This window comes from Malaya genurostris, chromosome 2 (assembly GCF_030247185.1).
Source record: "Malaya genurostris strain Urasoe2022 chromosome 2, Malgen_1.1, whole genome shotgun sequence".
Lineage (NCBI taxonomy): Eukaryota > Metazoa > Arthropoda > Insecta > Diptera > Culicidae > Malaya > Malaya genurostris.
This window is the reverse complement of record NC_080571.1, coordinates 352,864,544-352,879,231: the sequence shown is the minus strand read 5'-3', so window position 1 is coordinate 352,879,231 and position 14,688 is coordinate 352,864,544. Positions and strand designations below refer to the sequence as shown.

Here is a 14,688-nt window from a genome sequence, read left to right as displayed (position 1 = left end):
GTTCAGCGAGAATTTCTGTCGTTCTAATTATTCAGTCTAAAATAAGATTCACAGTAATGACTTCAGCACTTTTTGAATATAAAAACATAACCGATCCAATTCATCTTGCAACTAAAGTGGAAAGAGCAGAAGAGGACTATATCTTGGTTAAACCGAAATCATATGAAAATGTTCCGATTGAAAACTGGATCCCTCCCGCCTATTGCTATACGAAGAGGTAAAATTACTACCTATTTCTTATAAATAATTATTTTTTAACACACTCTTAGATTCCAGTCATATGAAGATAATTTATTCAACTTTGAAGTAAGGAAAGACGATGTGTGGGTATCGTCATTTCCCAAAAGTGGAACTACATGGTGCCAGGAGATGGTGTGGCTCATTTGTCATGATTTGGACTTTAAAGCAGCTAAATCTGAACCACTCAGAACCCGGTTTCCGTTTTTAGAGTATAAAGTATACAGTTCAACTAGTAATTTTGCGAGCGTTATTCTCTTTGCAGAGTTAGCCTAATTCATGACACGTTAGATGAACTGAATTCATTCGAAAGAGCTCGTAATACGCCATCACCTCGTTTCATTAAAACACATTTACCAGTCTCAATGTTACCGAAACAATACTGGGAAGTTCTTCCTAAAACAGTACACATTCATCGCAATGTAAAGTCTGTTGCTGTTTCTTACTTTCATCATTCAAAAAATATTTTCTATAAAGGAACTAAAGAAGAGTTCATACGATCGTTTATGAAAGATTTGCAGTTTTATTCACCCATACATAATCATGTTACAGGTTATCATAAATTGACCAATTGCAAAAACATATTGTATTTGAAATATGAAGACATGAAATCAGACCTGAGAGGTTGTGTGGAAACGGTTTGTCGTTTCTTTAATCGCTCCTACGACGATGCTGCATTGGATCTTTTATGCGAACATCTTTCTTTCGATTCAATGAAACAAAACTTGGCGTGCAACTATGAGAATAAAGATGATCATGGATGGCAGAGTAAACACTGCGACGAAAGATTTATTCGTAGAGGACAAATTGATAGCTGGAACGAAGAACTATCCAAAGAGATGGTGGAAGATCTGGACCGTTGGACGCGTAATAATGTACAACAGGAAAATTTATTGAATTTATTCATATGAAAACACTTTTATCTCTTGATATTATCAAATTTTATTTGAATACATAATTTATAATACGGATAATTTATGCAGTATTGATTTGACCAAAACTATCAGGTAATACGAATTATTATTTGAACATAAAAATACTTCCAACTAGTGTTGCTGTTAAGTTTATTCAATAGTAATAAGGAACAAACGAAAATTCAACAAAGAACATAGAATAGGGAATTAAAACAACTAATACTAACAAGTGAAGTATAAATATCGCGGTTGGTTATTTTTATTGCACTTCTATTTTTCAGAAAGAACTTTTAAGACTAGCTATGTTGACTTATGCTCCTCAAATAGGCGGAGGACCATTGGGATATCGGAGCATTGGTTCAAGGCTTCTTGCAAAATTATTCGTCAAAGAACATGAATAATCCTCACCGTGGGGCATGAGCGTGACTACGCCCAACACCAGCAACAGCATGGCCTGAATTGGTAATGATGCACGTAGAACACGGCCCAAAAACCGGTAACTTTTTGTTAGTACTGTTGTATTGATGTGACCCTCGTCTTCCTCGTCCTGAGTGCTAAAAATACAGATGAAATTATATTTTAACATGTGATAAAAATGAGCCTGAAGTAATTTGAGTCTAAAATGTCATGCGAAATTTTACGAAAATACCGATTTTTCTATGTAGATACTTTTCATACTCTAAATAAAACTATTTTCGAATTAAAAATTTTTTATATAATGATTGGTGGGACTAAACATATAAAACATTTAAACATTTTAAAAAAATCGATTGGGCTTAAACATAACTGTACAGTGCGCTAAGTCTAAATTATTGTAATAAAATAAAACTAGATAATTACTTTGCATTCGACTCGTGTGCTGCTAAGTTTGTGAGCGATCCGCTATGGCCTTGTATCTACGTGAAAATGTAAGGAAAACAATGAACAGATATTAGAAAATGCTATCAAACTATATTTGAAAACACTTTTGAACAAATAATTTTGTTATAGACCATGATCTATAACCGGAGGCTATGTACTACTACGTACTATGATAATATAGAACAGCTTCACCCATACGCATTTTAGACCATCTATCCATCCTTTCCTTTGAAATCTGCTATAAAAGTTCAATGCATTTTTTTGAAAGATAGGATGATCAGTTGGCTTTTAAATTTGACTATACCATATTTTTTATCGTGAAAATGCCGGTTTCGGCAATTATCGACAATAATAGGACGAGTAATCAAGTAAATCATGAAGTGCCTCGACTAATAAGAAAAATAATGTTGAGAATGCACAAATTTCAAAGCATGTGTGCACAGTATATATGTTCGATATAAATATAAATTCGCAGATTAAAGCCTACCTCTTGATGGCTGTCTGTGGTTACTACGCTGTGTGAATCTGTGTTCGGATCGTATCCCAGAGCTGCTCCTATTTTAATCGTATATATTTCAACTAATCTTCGGATTGAATGAAACCTTAACCTCAAATCAGTCAATCTGTGAAAAGTTATAATATCAATTAGAATGGACATAATGTTTATCAGTTTATATATTGTATACTTTGCATAAATTTCTTCGAATTTTTGTGATTTGCTCACTTCTAAGTATTTAGACAACTGTGAAGTTGTTTCTTGCAAGCTTACTACTCGGGGCTCACAGCGTATCAAATCACTTCTTAGCTCCCGGAACATTTTGTATTTTCTTTCAATAAGTTTAGTATCCGATGTTAGATCTATTGGCTCAGAATTTTTGATTCTATTTTCAGTTTGCTCCAACCAATTGCAAAGTTCCGTGATTGTTCGATGAAACTCTCGATTTTCCATAAGTGAATGGTGAAGCTGAGACTGCCAATGAGATGCATAACTGCATACCGTTTCCCATCGTTGGTTATCCTTTTGAAGCCTTTCTCTCAACTTTAGTGCCTTTTCCGTATCCAACGTGTGGGTGGCTAAGTGTTCTCCTACGATGTTGAGCGATTTTATTATACTCTTGTGGCTGTCTAGATCCAACAGAAGTTCCCGATGATCCTGAATCGCGTCTTCGAGTGTATCTATGTCTGCTGGCGGGTTTGTATGTTGATTTTTCTGAGTCGCTTCTGCCATTAATAACCATTGTTCTAAGCGCCATAAGTCATTATCGATTTGCTGCCAGTTCCGGTTGGTACACAAGGGACAGGTAAGATAGTCATCGTTACTGAAAGTATAGGAAACACATGATGCAATATTCGAATACTGACTAACATAATGCTCAAATCATTTTATTTCGGGTCCATAGCCGAAGCTCTAGAATTCTAAAATATGTAGAGAAGAAAATGCAACACTTACTGTACACATATGAAATGGTAAGCAATTGGAAAAGACCTATAGTAAAGTGGAAAGCAGTCAAAAAACAAAAAAAAAGCATTAGTTTTAGAAACCCGCATGTAATTGGTAATGTTAAAAATCAACCAATGAGTTAATTTAAGACCGATATCAGTTAAAACATTAATATTCAGTAATCCATTCAACGATCAAACTAAGAATAAAGCAAATTCCAAACAATTTGTCAATGTGTCATTTGTGCATACCTTAATTTTTCCATTTCTTCTTGCTTTTCTTTCCACTCCGACTGATATTGCGCATATCTATCACACTCGTTTTGTACAAGTTGACTTGTTACTTTGTGATCCTTGCCTTGAGACTCAGAGATCAACATGAAATTGAGATGTTTTATTAATTCTATAGATGATTCACACGCTGCAGATGCTTTAGAAACTTTTTGAGTTGATGCTATGAAATTATTTTCCTGCACATCAGTTATCGCTAGCTTCAAACAATCAAGATTCATCCTTGCCTCATTCAAAGCAGTTTCCAGTTGATACTGATAGGCTTCTTTGGCAGTAATAGTACGACATTGAATTGATAACGTTGGAAGTGTGTTCACCTGTACTGAACAATCCTTTTCCTGTGGATCAACATATTGTTTTTGAATTTGTTCACATTTCTGTTCATCAGATATTTCGATGGTGCTTTCCAATATTGTGTCTAGGATTTGTTTAATATTATTAGCCAATTGATGGTATTCCTGCATTTTTCGTTGCACTTCAGTTGATAGTTCATCAGTAGCAGGAAGATGCTCTAACAGAAAATTCCCCAATTCATCTTGTTTATCAAATAAATTGATAATAAACCGTAATTCATTATGTGAATCACGAAGTTGTTTTAATTTTGATTCTGGTGTATCCGTTGTAAGTTCTGGTAGATGTTTCAGATTTGTCAAATGAGCATCAATTTTTGTTAGTGCCATTATTATATTCTCATATTCACTGTTGAACAATGAGATTTTACTATATGTATCGTCTAGTTGGTTCAATAGTTTTTTTGATCTCCAAAGAAGTGATTCCCAAACGGCCAGCATTTGTCTAGCTTCACTAGTGATGTTTCTCATGTTAACCCGTTCTGAACATTCATGTTTGTTCAGCGCTATGAGCAATCTTTTCAAAATCTGCAGGATTGGTTCTTGTGTCTTTATATCTGTTATGGTTGCAGTTAGTTTTTCATGCGATTCATAAAAACTCGAGCCCTTATTATTTTTCATTTGAACTTCCAGTGAATTTAAAAATTCATTATTGCTCTCGGTCCACTTCTGGTGAGAATTGGTTATTTTTTGTATTTCAAGTAACATATTCCAAATTGACAACATGTCCTGTTTTCTTTTACTGGACACCAGGCAGATATTTTTCCATCTTAGTTCCAAGTTGTTTATGTCGTGATGTATATGTCTTCGATCAATATGGACATTCCAAGATTCAACGTCTGCGAATAACATTTCACACAGATTAAGTACTTCTCCCACATGTCCACTATTGCTTTCAATCGAACGTTGCAAACTGTCGTAACCATCTAATAATGTATCCAAATGGGATTTATCGGTTCCTTCAAAGAAAAATGGTTTTTTGAGCTCCTGCTCAACTGATGTCATCCATAGTTTTATTTCATCTATTCTTTGCTGTAATGATGTAGTTGTCGAGTTTACCTCGATTATTTTTTGTGTGCGATTTTGACAACGTCTTACTAAATTTTGCCAAACATTGTTTAAATGATCCAGTTGAGACAAAATTTCAGACAGTTCATGGTCTTCGCGTGCATTGTTGGTCAAATCTTTTCCAATAACGTTCAACCAATCCACCTCACATTCCTTCAAAGCAAGCTCTTGTAGTAGCATTTCCTCTACTGATTTGATGAAAGCAGCATCACCTTCACAAACTTCATACTTGTTAGTGTCATTTATTCGCCTTCCAAACTCAGTCATCCATTCGATTGTAGCACTATACTGATTGGCGAATATTTTTTGATTTTGTAGCCTCTCTTGTACCTGTTTCAACGACATCGATATTGAATGGTTTACTTTTTCGTAATGCTGCCATAGACCCCAAACGCGCTTGTGAACAAGTTTAGCATCGAATATGCTGATACAGGATTTCAATTCATTTTTCACTACATTCAGATCAACTAGTAAAGTTTTAATACTTGCCAAACGTAGCTGTTCATTTTTCAGCGTATTTAAGTGATGCTGTGAAATTGTTCCACGTTTCATTCCGAAGGAATCTAAACATTCACTAAACTCATCTAAGCTGTGTTGGATCTGGTTGCACTGTGAGTCAAAGCGGCTGTATAATTCGTCGACGCTAGTGAGAAATTTGTACCACGTATCTACATTCTCCTTAAGTTTCATTACCTGCTCTGCACTTTCCCCATGATCATTTTTCAAATGTATGACTGAATATTCGTCTTTAGTGAATAGCATCACCACTCCCATTTCTTGGTGTAAATTCATTAACAGAGATTCTAGTTGGGGGAATCGATTTAAAAGTTTGCCAACTCTCACTATTAATTGTGGTAACTCCTTTATGTTAATGTACTCAAGTTGCAGTGTGTATTTTTCTCTTTCTACTTCATTGATCGTTTCCTTGAGTGTTGATTTCAGTGTTTTAAAGTTTGTCCAGTGCATTAGTCTATTATTTACTTCCATCAGCTTTTCATCACAACTGTCAATGCAATGAATGTGTCGCTTACTTAAATCATTTAAAGCATCAGTAAATCGAATGTTTATCTGCAATTTACTCATGAAGGTTGTACGTAAATGTCGCAATAAATATCCGACTAAAGAACATTGATCACGGAATTGTTGTAGCTTCAATCTAAGACTTGGAATGTCTTGTTCAAGGAATGTCTGAACGTAACTTAGATAATCTTGCCAGAACTGCAGAATGATCTCGTCGTTGCCCTGGACTATGAGTTGTTGTAACATGTCTTGGTATTGCTGGAATGTGTCTTGTAGAAGTGTTTGTGACAACGTGTGTAAATTTTGGAAATCATTCTGTTTTTCATGCTTGTTATTTGCAATTTCCTTCAAACGCGATTCCGTAGAACTCAAATTTATCATATATGTTCTAAGACAAATGATTTGTTCCTTCAAGTTAGAGTAAATTTTGGGTTTCTGTATGTCCTGAAAAAAAAAACAAGAAAAATATTATTTTTCATTTTTATGACATAAAACAAAGGCAGTTTTGAGTAATTTCTTAATTATTTTATGTTAATACCTGTTGTAGATGTTCAACTAGTTTATTTGTATCACTGAGCAGTAGACGATTTTCTTCCATTCGCGAATGTTTCTTATCGACAATATTCTTTTGAGAAATTAAATGTTCAGCTATGTGCTCCAACTTTTTATGAAACTCATCGATTTCAGCTAATAACGAATTCCCTATGTTGAATCCCACATGCACGTTGATATTGTTTATTAAATGTTTCAATTTTTCTAAATCATGTTTCTTGTCGATAATCGAAGTCTCATATATCTCCAGTTGAGGCAGGTCTTGAATGTGTTTCAGTGAATCAAAATCTGTGAATTTGTCGCTAACCCAACTTCTAACAGTTTCAGTAACGTCGTGATATTGTTGCCACAGTTTTACTGCATTCTCGTATCTTTGGCATAAGTCTCTCAAGCTCTCCCGTGTACTTTCCCAAACTACTGTAATCTTTTGAACAGTTTCTTGAATTTCTAATGATACATTTGCTTGAGAAGTCTCGATCAATGGTTTTGCAATTGATTGTAAGTCATCAATAGCGTTTTTCTTACTCTCAATATCACTCAAAAGTGCCTGAAAAAAATATAAAGTAAAAAAAAACATTAACGTCTTCAGCGAAATTAATCTTCTTGGTAATACGTACATCTAGTCTTTCGGTAGCTTTCAGTAATCGGTTATAATCAGCACTTTCCTGTACTTTTAGCAACTCCATCATAAACTCCGTTTCTTGTACATGTTCCTGAATCATTTCAATTTGACGATAGAACTTGTTCCACAACGCCAATCTGTTGCGTAACTGAGCTATGTAGTTTTGGCATTTTTGTTCAAGATCGTCATGAATATTCTGGAGTACAGATAAATCACGTTCAGTTTGCAAGGGTGATACTGAAATTTTCAAATTCATAGGCAATGTATGCAACATTTGCCTGAGTTTCATTATTTCATTCCAAGAATAACTCAAATTTGATAGACACAATTTGCATTGCTCGAGTGATTTTTCAACGTCCGGCCGGTTTTCATTGATATGTGCGGAACTCTCATCCAATGTTTTCGACATTTGAAGCAGACGTTTTTCTTGCTCTTTCATACCGATTTCGATGTCTTCTAGATGTTTGTAGAATATTTCCGCGGCTTCGTGTTCTTCATTGATTTGTAATGCAAGATTTCTAGACATTTCAAAAAGCTCACTTATCGTATCAACACTACATTCGAGTGTCAATGCGATCTGACCTAGTTCCGAATCGATTAAATGAACACGCGTGCGTAACATTTGCAATTTTTCAATATACAAATATAGGTCTTCCTGACATTTGAGCACACCTTTTGTGTTGTTGAAAACACCGGCGATATCCTGAAGTTCTTGCTCTATGAATGCAATTTTACCTTTTTGTGGTGTTGCATCAGTCTTCATTGATTCAAAGATTTGTTGCTGTTTGTTGGATAAATCGTGTGATACATTCATCCAATTTTCCAGCAATTGACTATGAAGTTGACGCTGCAATTGTTCGTCACCTATAGCAATGGTGGAAAGGGCATGATCAAACGAATCACAAGTACTGCCGTAGATTTTATTGTTTAACACTTCATATTGACCCTTAATCTCCCAGAATTTTCGCATATCTTCTACTGGGGTATCCATAAGATTCGAAGGAATTATTATATCTTTCAATGTCCTCTGACACAGTCGAATCCAATCTGCAAGTTTGTTTGCACATAAGTTGTACTGACTCCAGTGGGATTTAAACTTTATCAACATATTAAGATACAGTGATACTTCCTCTCTTAACCGCACCATGATCATGAGCGCATCGTTACTATCATTTACCAAAATTGGTGCAGTAACCAGTTCCTGTATTTTGCTTGCGATTTCGCAATGTTTCTTCATTTTGTTATGATGATGAAGAATGTCATGGCTTAGTGATTCATACAGTGCAATATACTGTTCGAAATCATTCGACGATACGTTTTGTAAATCTGGAACACGTTGCTGTGCAACTTGTAGCCATTGGATTTCTTCGCGCATATCTTTTTCATATATAGTCCATTTTGATGCAGCTTGTGCCAATTTAGCAGCTCTGTCTACTGCTCGCTCTATAATTGAGCTAGTTTTATGATATAGCGTAGAATGCAGATATGCGTGTTTTGAACGAGTTATAGGATCCAAATTTGATTCCAACGATTCTAAAACCATTTTGCAATGGTTCAGATTAACGAAAAATTTTCGATATCGCTGCATTTCTTCTTGAAGATCCTCTAGACTACTGGTTGCTATTTCATTGTCTATAAACTCCTCTGCTGCTACAGAAATTTCTTCAAACTCCAATAATGTCTGTTCGTATTCCTCTGCCAAACTGTTGAACTGGTGTAGTTTATTTCGTTCTAACACGATATTATTCTCCAACCTGTGTGATGATTGATCAAGACTTTCGAGGGTAACAAGTAAGGCGTCATCAATTGAGTTTCTTTTGCCTAACTCATCCGAAATATTATTCAATTTCGTCAGGCAAAGATTGTTTTCATTTTCAATCTCCTCAAGGGCCATCATTTTTTCCATTATTGATAGATTCTCGCTTAGAGTGATACAATTTAATCTTTCTTCTGCTGCACTCAACTCTACTTGAATGGAATACAACATGTTAAAGGCAGCGCCTTTCTGTTCTGCGTTACTCTGTTCAGTATCCTCAAGTTGAGAAATTCTGTTTTGCATACTCTCAATATTTTGTATTGTGTTAACAAAGCAATTCAAAGCATCTGGAGATTCTCCCACTTTTTTCTCGATAACGTATTCAATGATACGTTTAGTGTGTTTTTGTAGGTTATGTAGTTTTGTTTTGCACATATTGCGCATCTTTATTCGGTCAGAGTCACCCATATCAAGATGTGTACGGATGTTATCGTCTATTTCTTCCATTTGAGTAGCAATGACTTCTAGAATTTCAAATAAATATTTCTGCCGAAGTTCATTGTTATTTGAATTGGAGATTAAATTACTAAATTCGTTGTCAAATTCCAAAACATCCTCTTCGCAATCTGCATCGAAATTAACGACTCCACCAATTTTAGTATGCTGTTCCCATATTTTCGGAATCGTATGTTTTTGCTGAATGATTTTTGAAATTTCAGTCCACGGAATTAAATTATAATTAGAACAACTTTTCTGAGATTTCACTATTGAAAAGTAGTCCGACAAACTAATTGACCACATTTTATCTTCAGGAATCATCTCGTTCATGTTACAATAGAAAGGATCTTGGGTCGATGCTTGTATTTCTATCTGAATATTCAGATCGATCTCACTGTTGAAATCAAGATTAGATTCCTGAATTATAGTCTTAGAAGTTGATTGTTCAATGGATTCAAGGCAAGTATCGGGCAAAATAACCTGAGTATTTATATCAACTTCAATGGGCGTGAGTCGATCACTTTTCGACTTTCTCTTTCGGTTCTTTTTGACATCGTTATTTTTTCGGTATTCAGCATTATCAGCTTGAGTGCCGATGGTTACAGTGTCGCTAAAATCACTTCTCAGTTCTGGTTGCGTTTGTGATTGATTATCGCTAATCTCGGTAGGCAGGATTTGAGTTACTACATTTTGAACCTCTGGTGTTAATTTCATGGCAGTTTCACCATCATTTATTTTTTGTGAAACATCCGGTTTACTGGTTGTTTGGATTTCCGCTTCGACAACAGTATATTGCACAGGTGAGGTAGTTCCAACCTTGACCTCGATGTCAGTTTCAGTATACGCATCAATAACCTCAGGATCAACGGTTTGTATATCTTCATGGTGGGTTATTACTTTATTGTTGGATTCTTGTGTTATTGCCAGTTGCTCGAATTCAACTGGACTTGTTTGAGTGAATTGTCGTTTGGATAAAATATCTTCGCGTATAGCCGCATTTACAATGTTTGTAATGATTGGGTCAACAATTTCCTCGAAGCTTTCCGTGGTTTGTATCTGTGCTTCAGCTATTCTTGCATTTTCAGTTTGATTCGCTGAGTCAGTACAATCCGATTTCAATGTGACAGGAGTACGCTTATCTTCTTCTACAAGTACTTCCGTTTGGACGTCTTGTTCTCTCTGACTGGTAGACTCTAAATGCATGGTTTGTGTATCAATTTCTAGCACGTTGATGGTAGCTTGAATTTCTTTAGAGTCTAGTTGGGGAATTTCTTGCTCTATAGGAGAAGTTTGTTGAGATGCTTTTACTACATCCGGCTCATGTGATGTTTGAATTGATTTCTCTTCCACGTCGATTGAGACCATCAATTTATCAGATGTAATTAGGACAATTTCTTGATCCACGTCTTCTTCCGATTGAGTAAAGTGCACAGGAGTTGTTTGTTGATGTACGTCTTCAACATAAACAGTTTCCACTATTTCCGTTGGAACTACTACTTTTTCCTGGACGATCGTTGATACTTCTTCGGTACGGAATACGCTTCGCTGTATTTCATCATAGTCCTTTTCTTCGTAACATATACCGGATAAGGATTTCGATTTATTTTCATTACCAACGTCCAACTGTGTTGTTTTCAATTCTTCATCCTGTATAACTTCTGATTCGGTTTTATCCCCCTTGTGTTTCTTCTTTCTTCTTTTCTTTTTTTTCTGGGAATCACAAGTTTCTGATTCACCTTCTGGAGTAGTTTTGTCCGCCTCATATCCTTTGTCAAAATCTACTTCACTGAGTCCTTCGATTTTCTCGGCACATAACTGTGTTTCCGACAGTGCTGTAGCTTCCGGTTGATCGGGACTTGCTTCACTAGAAGCTATTTCTATTAGACTAACATTGACTTTACTGGCATCGGAAGAATCGATGTTCATGCTAAGTTTTAGAGCTCCGTGAGATTTTTTAATGGAGGAAACTTGAACTTCGAGTGTTCGTTCTTTATTGATCGTTGCATTATTTTCTTCGACTGTTTTATCGTCGTCTCCTGAATGTGTCATAACATTTGTATCTTGTGTATCAACATGCTCTGTCGGAACGTTGCTAACTTCTTCTGTACCAGGAATCACTACGCTATCAGCAAGAGCTTCATCTAAATGCATCGTTTGGAATTCAGCAACACGTAGTTGAGTTAATGCTTCATCACTCGGCGTTTCATCGTTTATACTTGTAGGGGTGTCACAAACAATTTTATCAAATGTAGTTTCATTGTATTTTTGTTCACTAATATTCTCTTCATTCTTTTTCAATAGCACTTCATTATCACTTGTAGTCAAAGCAACATTTTCGGATGACGCACAATCGATAGCAATCTCAATTGAATGTTCTTCAATCTCAGGCTTCAGCCAAGTCTGTTCTGTATTACCTACTGTTGACCTAGCAATATCACTTGGTATGCTTTTCATCTTAATACTATTTGATCCGATATCTAAATTTAAAGGCCAAATTCTATCAGCCTCAGATGAATCTTTTTGCGTTGCTATATCGGTGGAATCGACAGGCACAGGTGGTAATTCAATAGATTTTACCAAAGGCGTATTTTCGGATGAAGTTATAAACTCTGAAGGCGGCCATATTTCACTTACACCTATTATAGTCTTGTCTGTACTGTCTGGTTTATAGGAACAATATGTTTCGATAAGTTTTTCGTTCGACTGTGATGTATTTTGCATACTAAATACAGTACTAGTTGGTGATTCAACAACAGAAGCAATCAAATCTACTTTTTGTGCAATAGATTCAAATACCTGAGATTTTTCTGTTCGATGATCCTGAACTTCATTTGTTTCATTCTCCGATAATACAACAACCTTCTGTTGAATGTCACTCAAAATTTGCTCCACTACGTTATGAACATCATCACCCACTACGGTATGAACATCATCACCCTCGCTGATAGTAAAAGGTTCGTTATGCGATTCATTCAACTTATCTTTAATTTTGACTGAATGCATTTCTGGCTCATAAGATGGATCAACAGCTGTCAAAGAGTCTATAGACTCTACTGGGAGGACCATCTTTTTAAGAATTATTTTCTTTGATCCATCTTTTTCAACGATAATTTCAGTCGTGCTTTCATCTGGTTCAACAAACGTAGTCTCAAACTCTGAAGGTATATTTTTCAGAAGAATTTCCGAGGACCTCGTACTTTCTCCCGGTACATGTTGAGTATATTTTGCTTCAACTATTACATCACTTGCAGATCCCAAAAATGATGAATTAGACACATTTGAAATTTGAACTATCTCTCTACCATCAGCAACAGATTGTATTATAAGAATGTTATCCGTTAATCGATCACTTTCGGTTTGTGATGAAGTATTCTGTTGACTGGATGTAGTAATTGCAGCTTCCATCGCAGTAAGAGAAGACGGAAGACTGGTTTGAACCTCATTATCTACTTTTGAAATTTCTGATGGCTCCATCATTTCTTGAATATGTTGAATATTGTGCTCTAATATGAGTGCTTTCTCTCTTATTGTTCTGTTTAAAACGTTTAGATTTTCTCGTAATACGACTGCTTTATCCTGCAAGTCGACATATTTTATGAACTCTTCAGTTTTTGAATACATATCAAGCGACTGAATTTCTTTTTCCCGAAGTTGCTCTAACTTTATTCGGTTTTGATTCAACACTGGTATTAAATTATCCTCTGGCCATTGTTCATCTATGCTAGAAAGTTGTATACTTTCAGAACATAACCAGTTTTCGATTTCATCCAACAGTTGAAAATACGAATGCACTTCTGCCTTTCGTTGTTCTCGTAATTTTAAAGAAGTCTGTAAGAAGTACATTAAATACTAATATTATTACCATGGTTTTTTATATGTTATTATCATTGCTATCGATTGAAATTGGTATACCTGAATTTTCTCTAATCCTTCGTGGGCTCTTTGGCGTAGAAAATCAATACGGTTATCAATTTGTTGAATACTTTCTTTGACCCGATTATCGGCATTTTGCGGAACCGACATAGAGATGGCACTATTTTGTTGCTTGTAATCAGCCAACTTTTCAATAAGAATCTGAAATAATGGATATCATCTAATCATTTGTATACTTATTGAAAAAAGTAAATTAACAAACCTGTAAACCTTTGATTAAATCATTTATATTGTCATAGGGCAAATTATTCATTTTAAGTTCGGCGGACAGCAAAGATTCCAAAATATTTTCCACACTATTTGTAAGTGTCTGTTTGGAGTTAGAAACAAAGCTTTAGTTCATTATATTATGATTTGTTGGAAATAGTTTGAATTTATGAACAAAATTAACTCATGCATTATAAAATGAAAATGACAGTACTGCGTATATATTCTGTTTGAATATTTGAATATTTAGCTCTTTATGCAAATTTGTTTGAAATATAGCGAAATTAGACACAAAATTTGAGAGATAAGGGGATTTTTGTTTCAAAATATCAAATATTCAGTATACTAATTGTCATGATCTTCCATTCGAAAGCGAATAACGAATGTGTGATTATTTTTACACCAAATATCTAAAGCGATTATGCAAAATGTTCAAGCCATGAAATCCTGAAAACAATATATATATATATATATATATATATATATATATATATATATATATATATATATATATATATATATATATATATATATATATATATATATATATATATATATATATATGTGAAACTTGGAATTTCCTTCTATGATGTAAAAGATAAAAAAAGCATATTTCAGGTTTGTACTGTTAGTTTCATATGTGGTTGCACTAAGCATAATCAGGAGAGTTGCATTAATACAAAAAACTTCAGATTCAGGACCTATACCAAAGTTTGTCAGTTGAAGTCGAATAGGGGTACGGTACACGATAGAATGTCACCTATTTGAATAATCGAATTGGTTTTGGAGTACGATTATCATATCAATAATATATCATTAAGTTTTCCGTTAGAAATTTGTTAGGAAAATAAGTAATTAATTTCTGTTATCAACTTGCTTTTTAGTGATCTAGAGGACACAAAGTTTAACTGTGGTAGAAGACAGTCAGAGTTCTACATT

General features: G+C 34.9%; 2 protein-coding genes across 9 annotated transcripts in view; one reads left to right on the top strand and one right to left on the bottom strand.

Annotated features, from left to right (window-relative positions):
• LOC131432190 (sulfotransferase 1B1-like) lies at nucleotides 1-1,211 on the top strand. Its single transcript, XM_058598324.1, has 3 exons — nucleotides 1-217; nucleotides 270-449; nucleotides 503-1,211. Exons 1-3 carry the CDS (start codon nucleotides 57-59, stop codon nucleotides 1,146-1,148), a joined length of 987 nt encoding a protein of 328 aa, XP_058454307.1. The 5' UTR covers nucleotides 1-56; the 3' UTR covers nucleotides 1,149-1,211.
• Nucleotides 1,212-1,381: 170 nt separating this feature from the next.
• LOC131432189 (muscle-specific protein 300 kDa) overlaps nucleotides 1,382-14,688 on the bottom strand; it is a 98,409-nt gene continuing 85,102 nt past the window's right edge. For 6 of the 8 annotated variants that reach the window (XM_058598314.1, XM_058598315.1, XM_058598316.1 and 3 more), the window contains 10 exons: nucleotides 13,745-13,852; nucleotides 13,522-13,683; nucleotides 7,351-13,437; nucleotides 6,720-7,280; nucleotides 3,705-6,625; nucleotides 3,463-3,498; nucleotides 2,699-3,331; nucleotides 2,500-2,635; nucleotides 1,992-2,047; nucleotides 1,382-1,705 (listed from right to left, as the gene is read on the bottom strand). In XM_058598314.1, the coding sequence (XP_058454297.1) occupies nucleotides 1,471-1,705; nucleotides 1,992-2,047; nucleotides 2,500-2,635; nucleotides 2,699-3,331; nucleotides 3,463-3,498; nucleotides 3,705-6,625; nucleotides 6,720-7,280; nucleotides 7,351-13,437; nucleotides 13,522-13,683; nucleotides 13,745-13,852 (10,935 nt within the window). In that variant the 3' untranslated portion in view covers nucleotides 1,382-1,470. The remainder of the gene's footprint in view (nucleotides 1,706-1,991; nucleotides 2,048-2,499; nucleotides 2,636-2,698; nucleotides 3,332-3,462; nucleotides 3,499-3,704; nucleotides 6,626-6,719; nucleotides 7,281-7,350; nucleotides 13,438-13,521; nucleotides 13,684-13,744; nucleotides 13,853-14,688) is intronic. The other 2 variants (XM_058598318.1, XM_058598317.1) reach the window with 2 other exon arrangements.

What these genes read in the sequence shown, in the direction of transcription:
- LOC131432190 (XM_058598324.1), top strand. Translation starts at nt 57, where the DNA reads ATGACTTCAGCACTTTTTGAATATAAAAACATAACCGATCCAATTCAT. An exon ending in GCCTATTGCTATACGAAGAG is followed by an intron (nt 218 to 269) that starts GTAAAATTACTA and finishes ACACACTCTTAG; the next exon opens with ATTCCAGTCATATGAAGATA. An exon ending in ACCCGGTTTCCGTTTTTAGA is followed by an intron (nt 450 to 502) that starts GTATAAAGTATA and finishes TTCTCTTTGCAG; the next exon opens with AGTTAGCCTAATTCATGACA.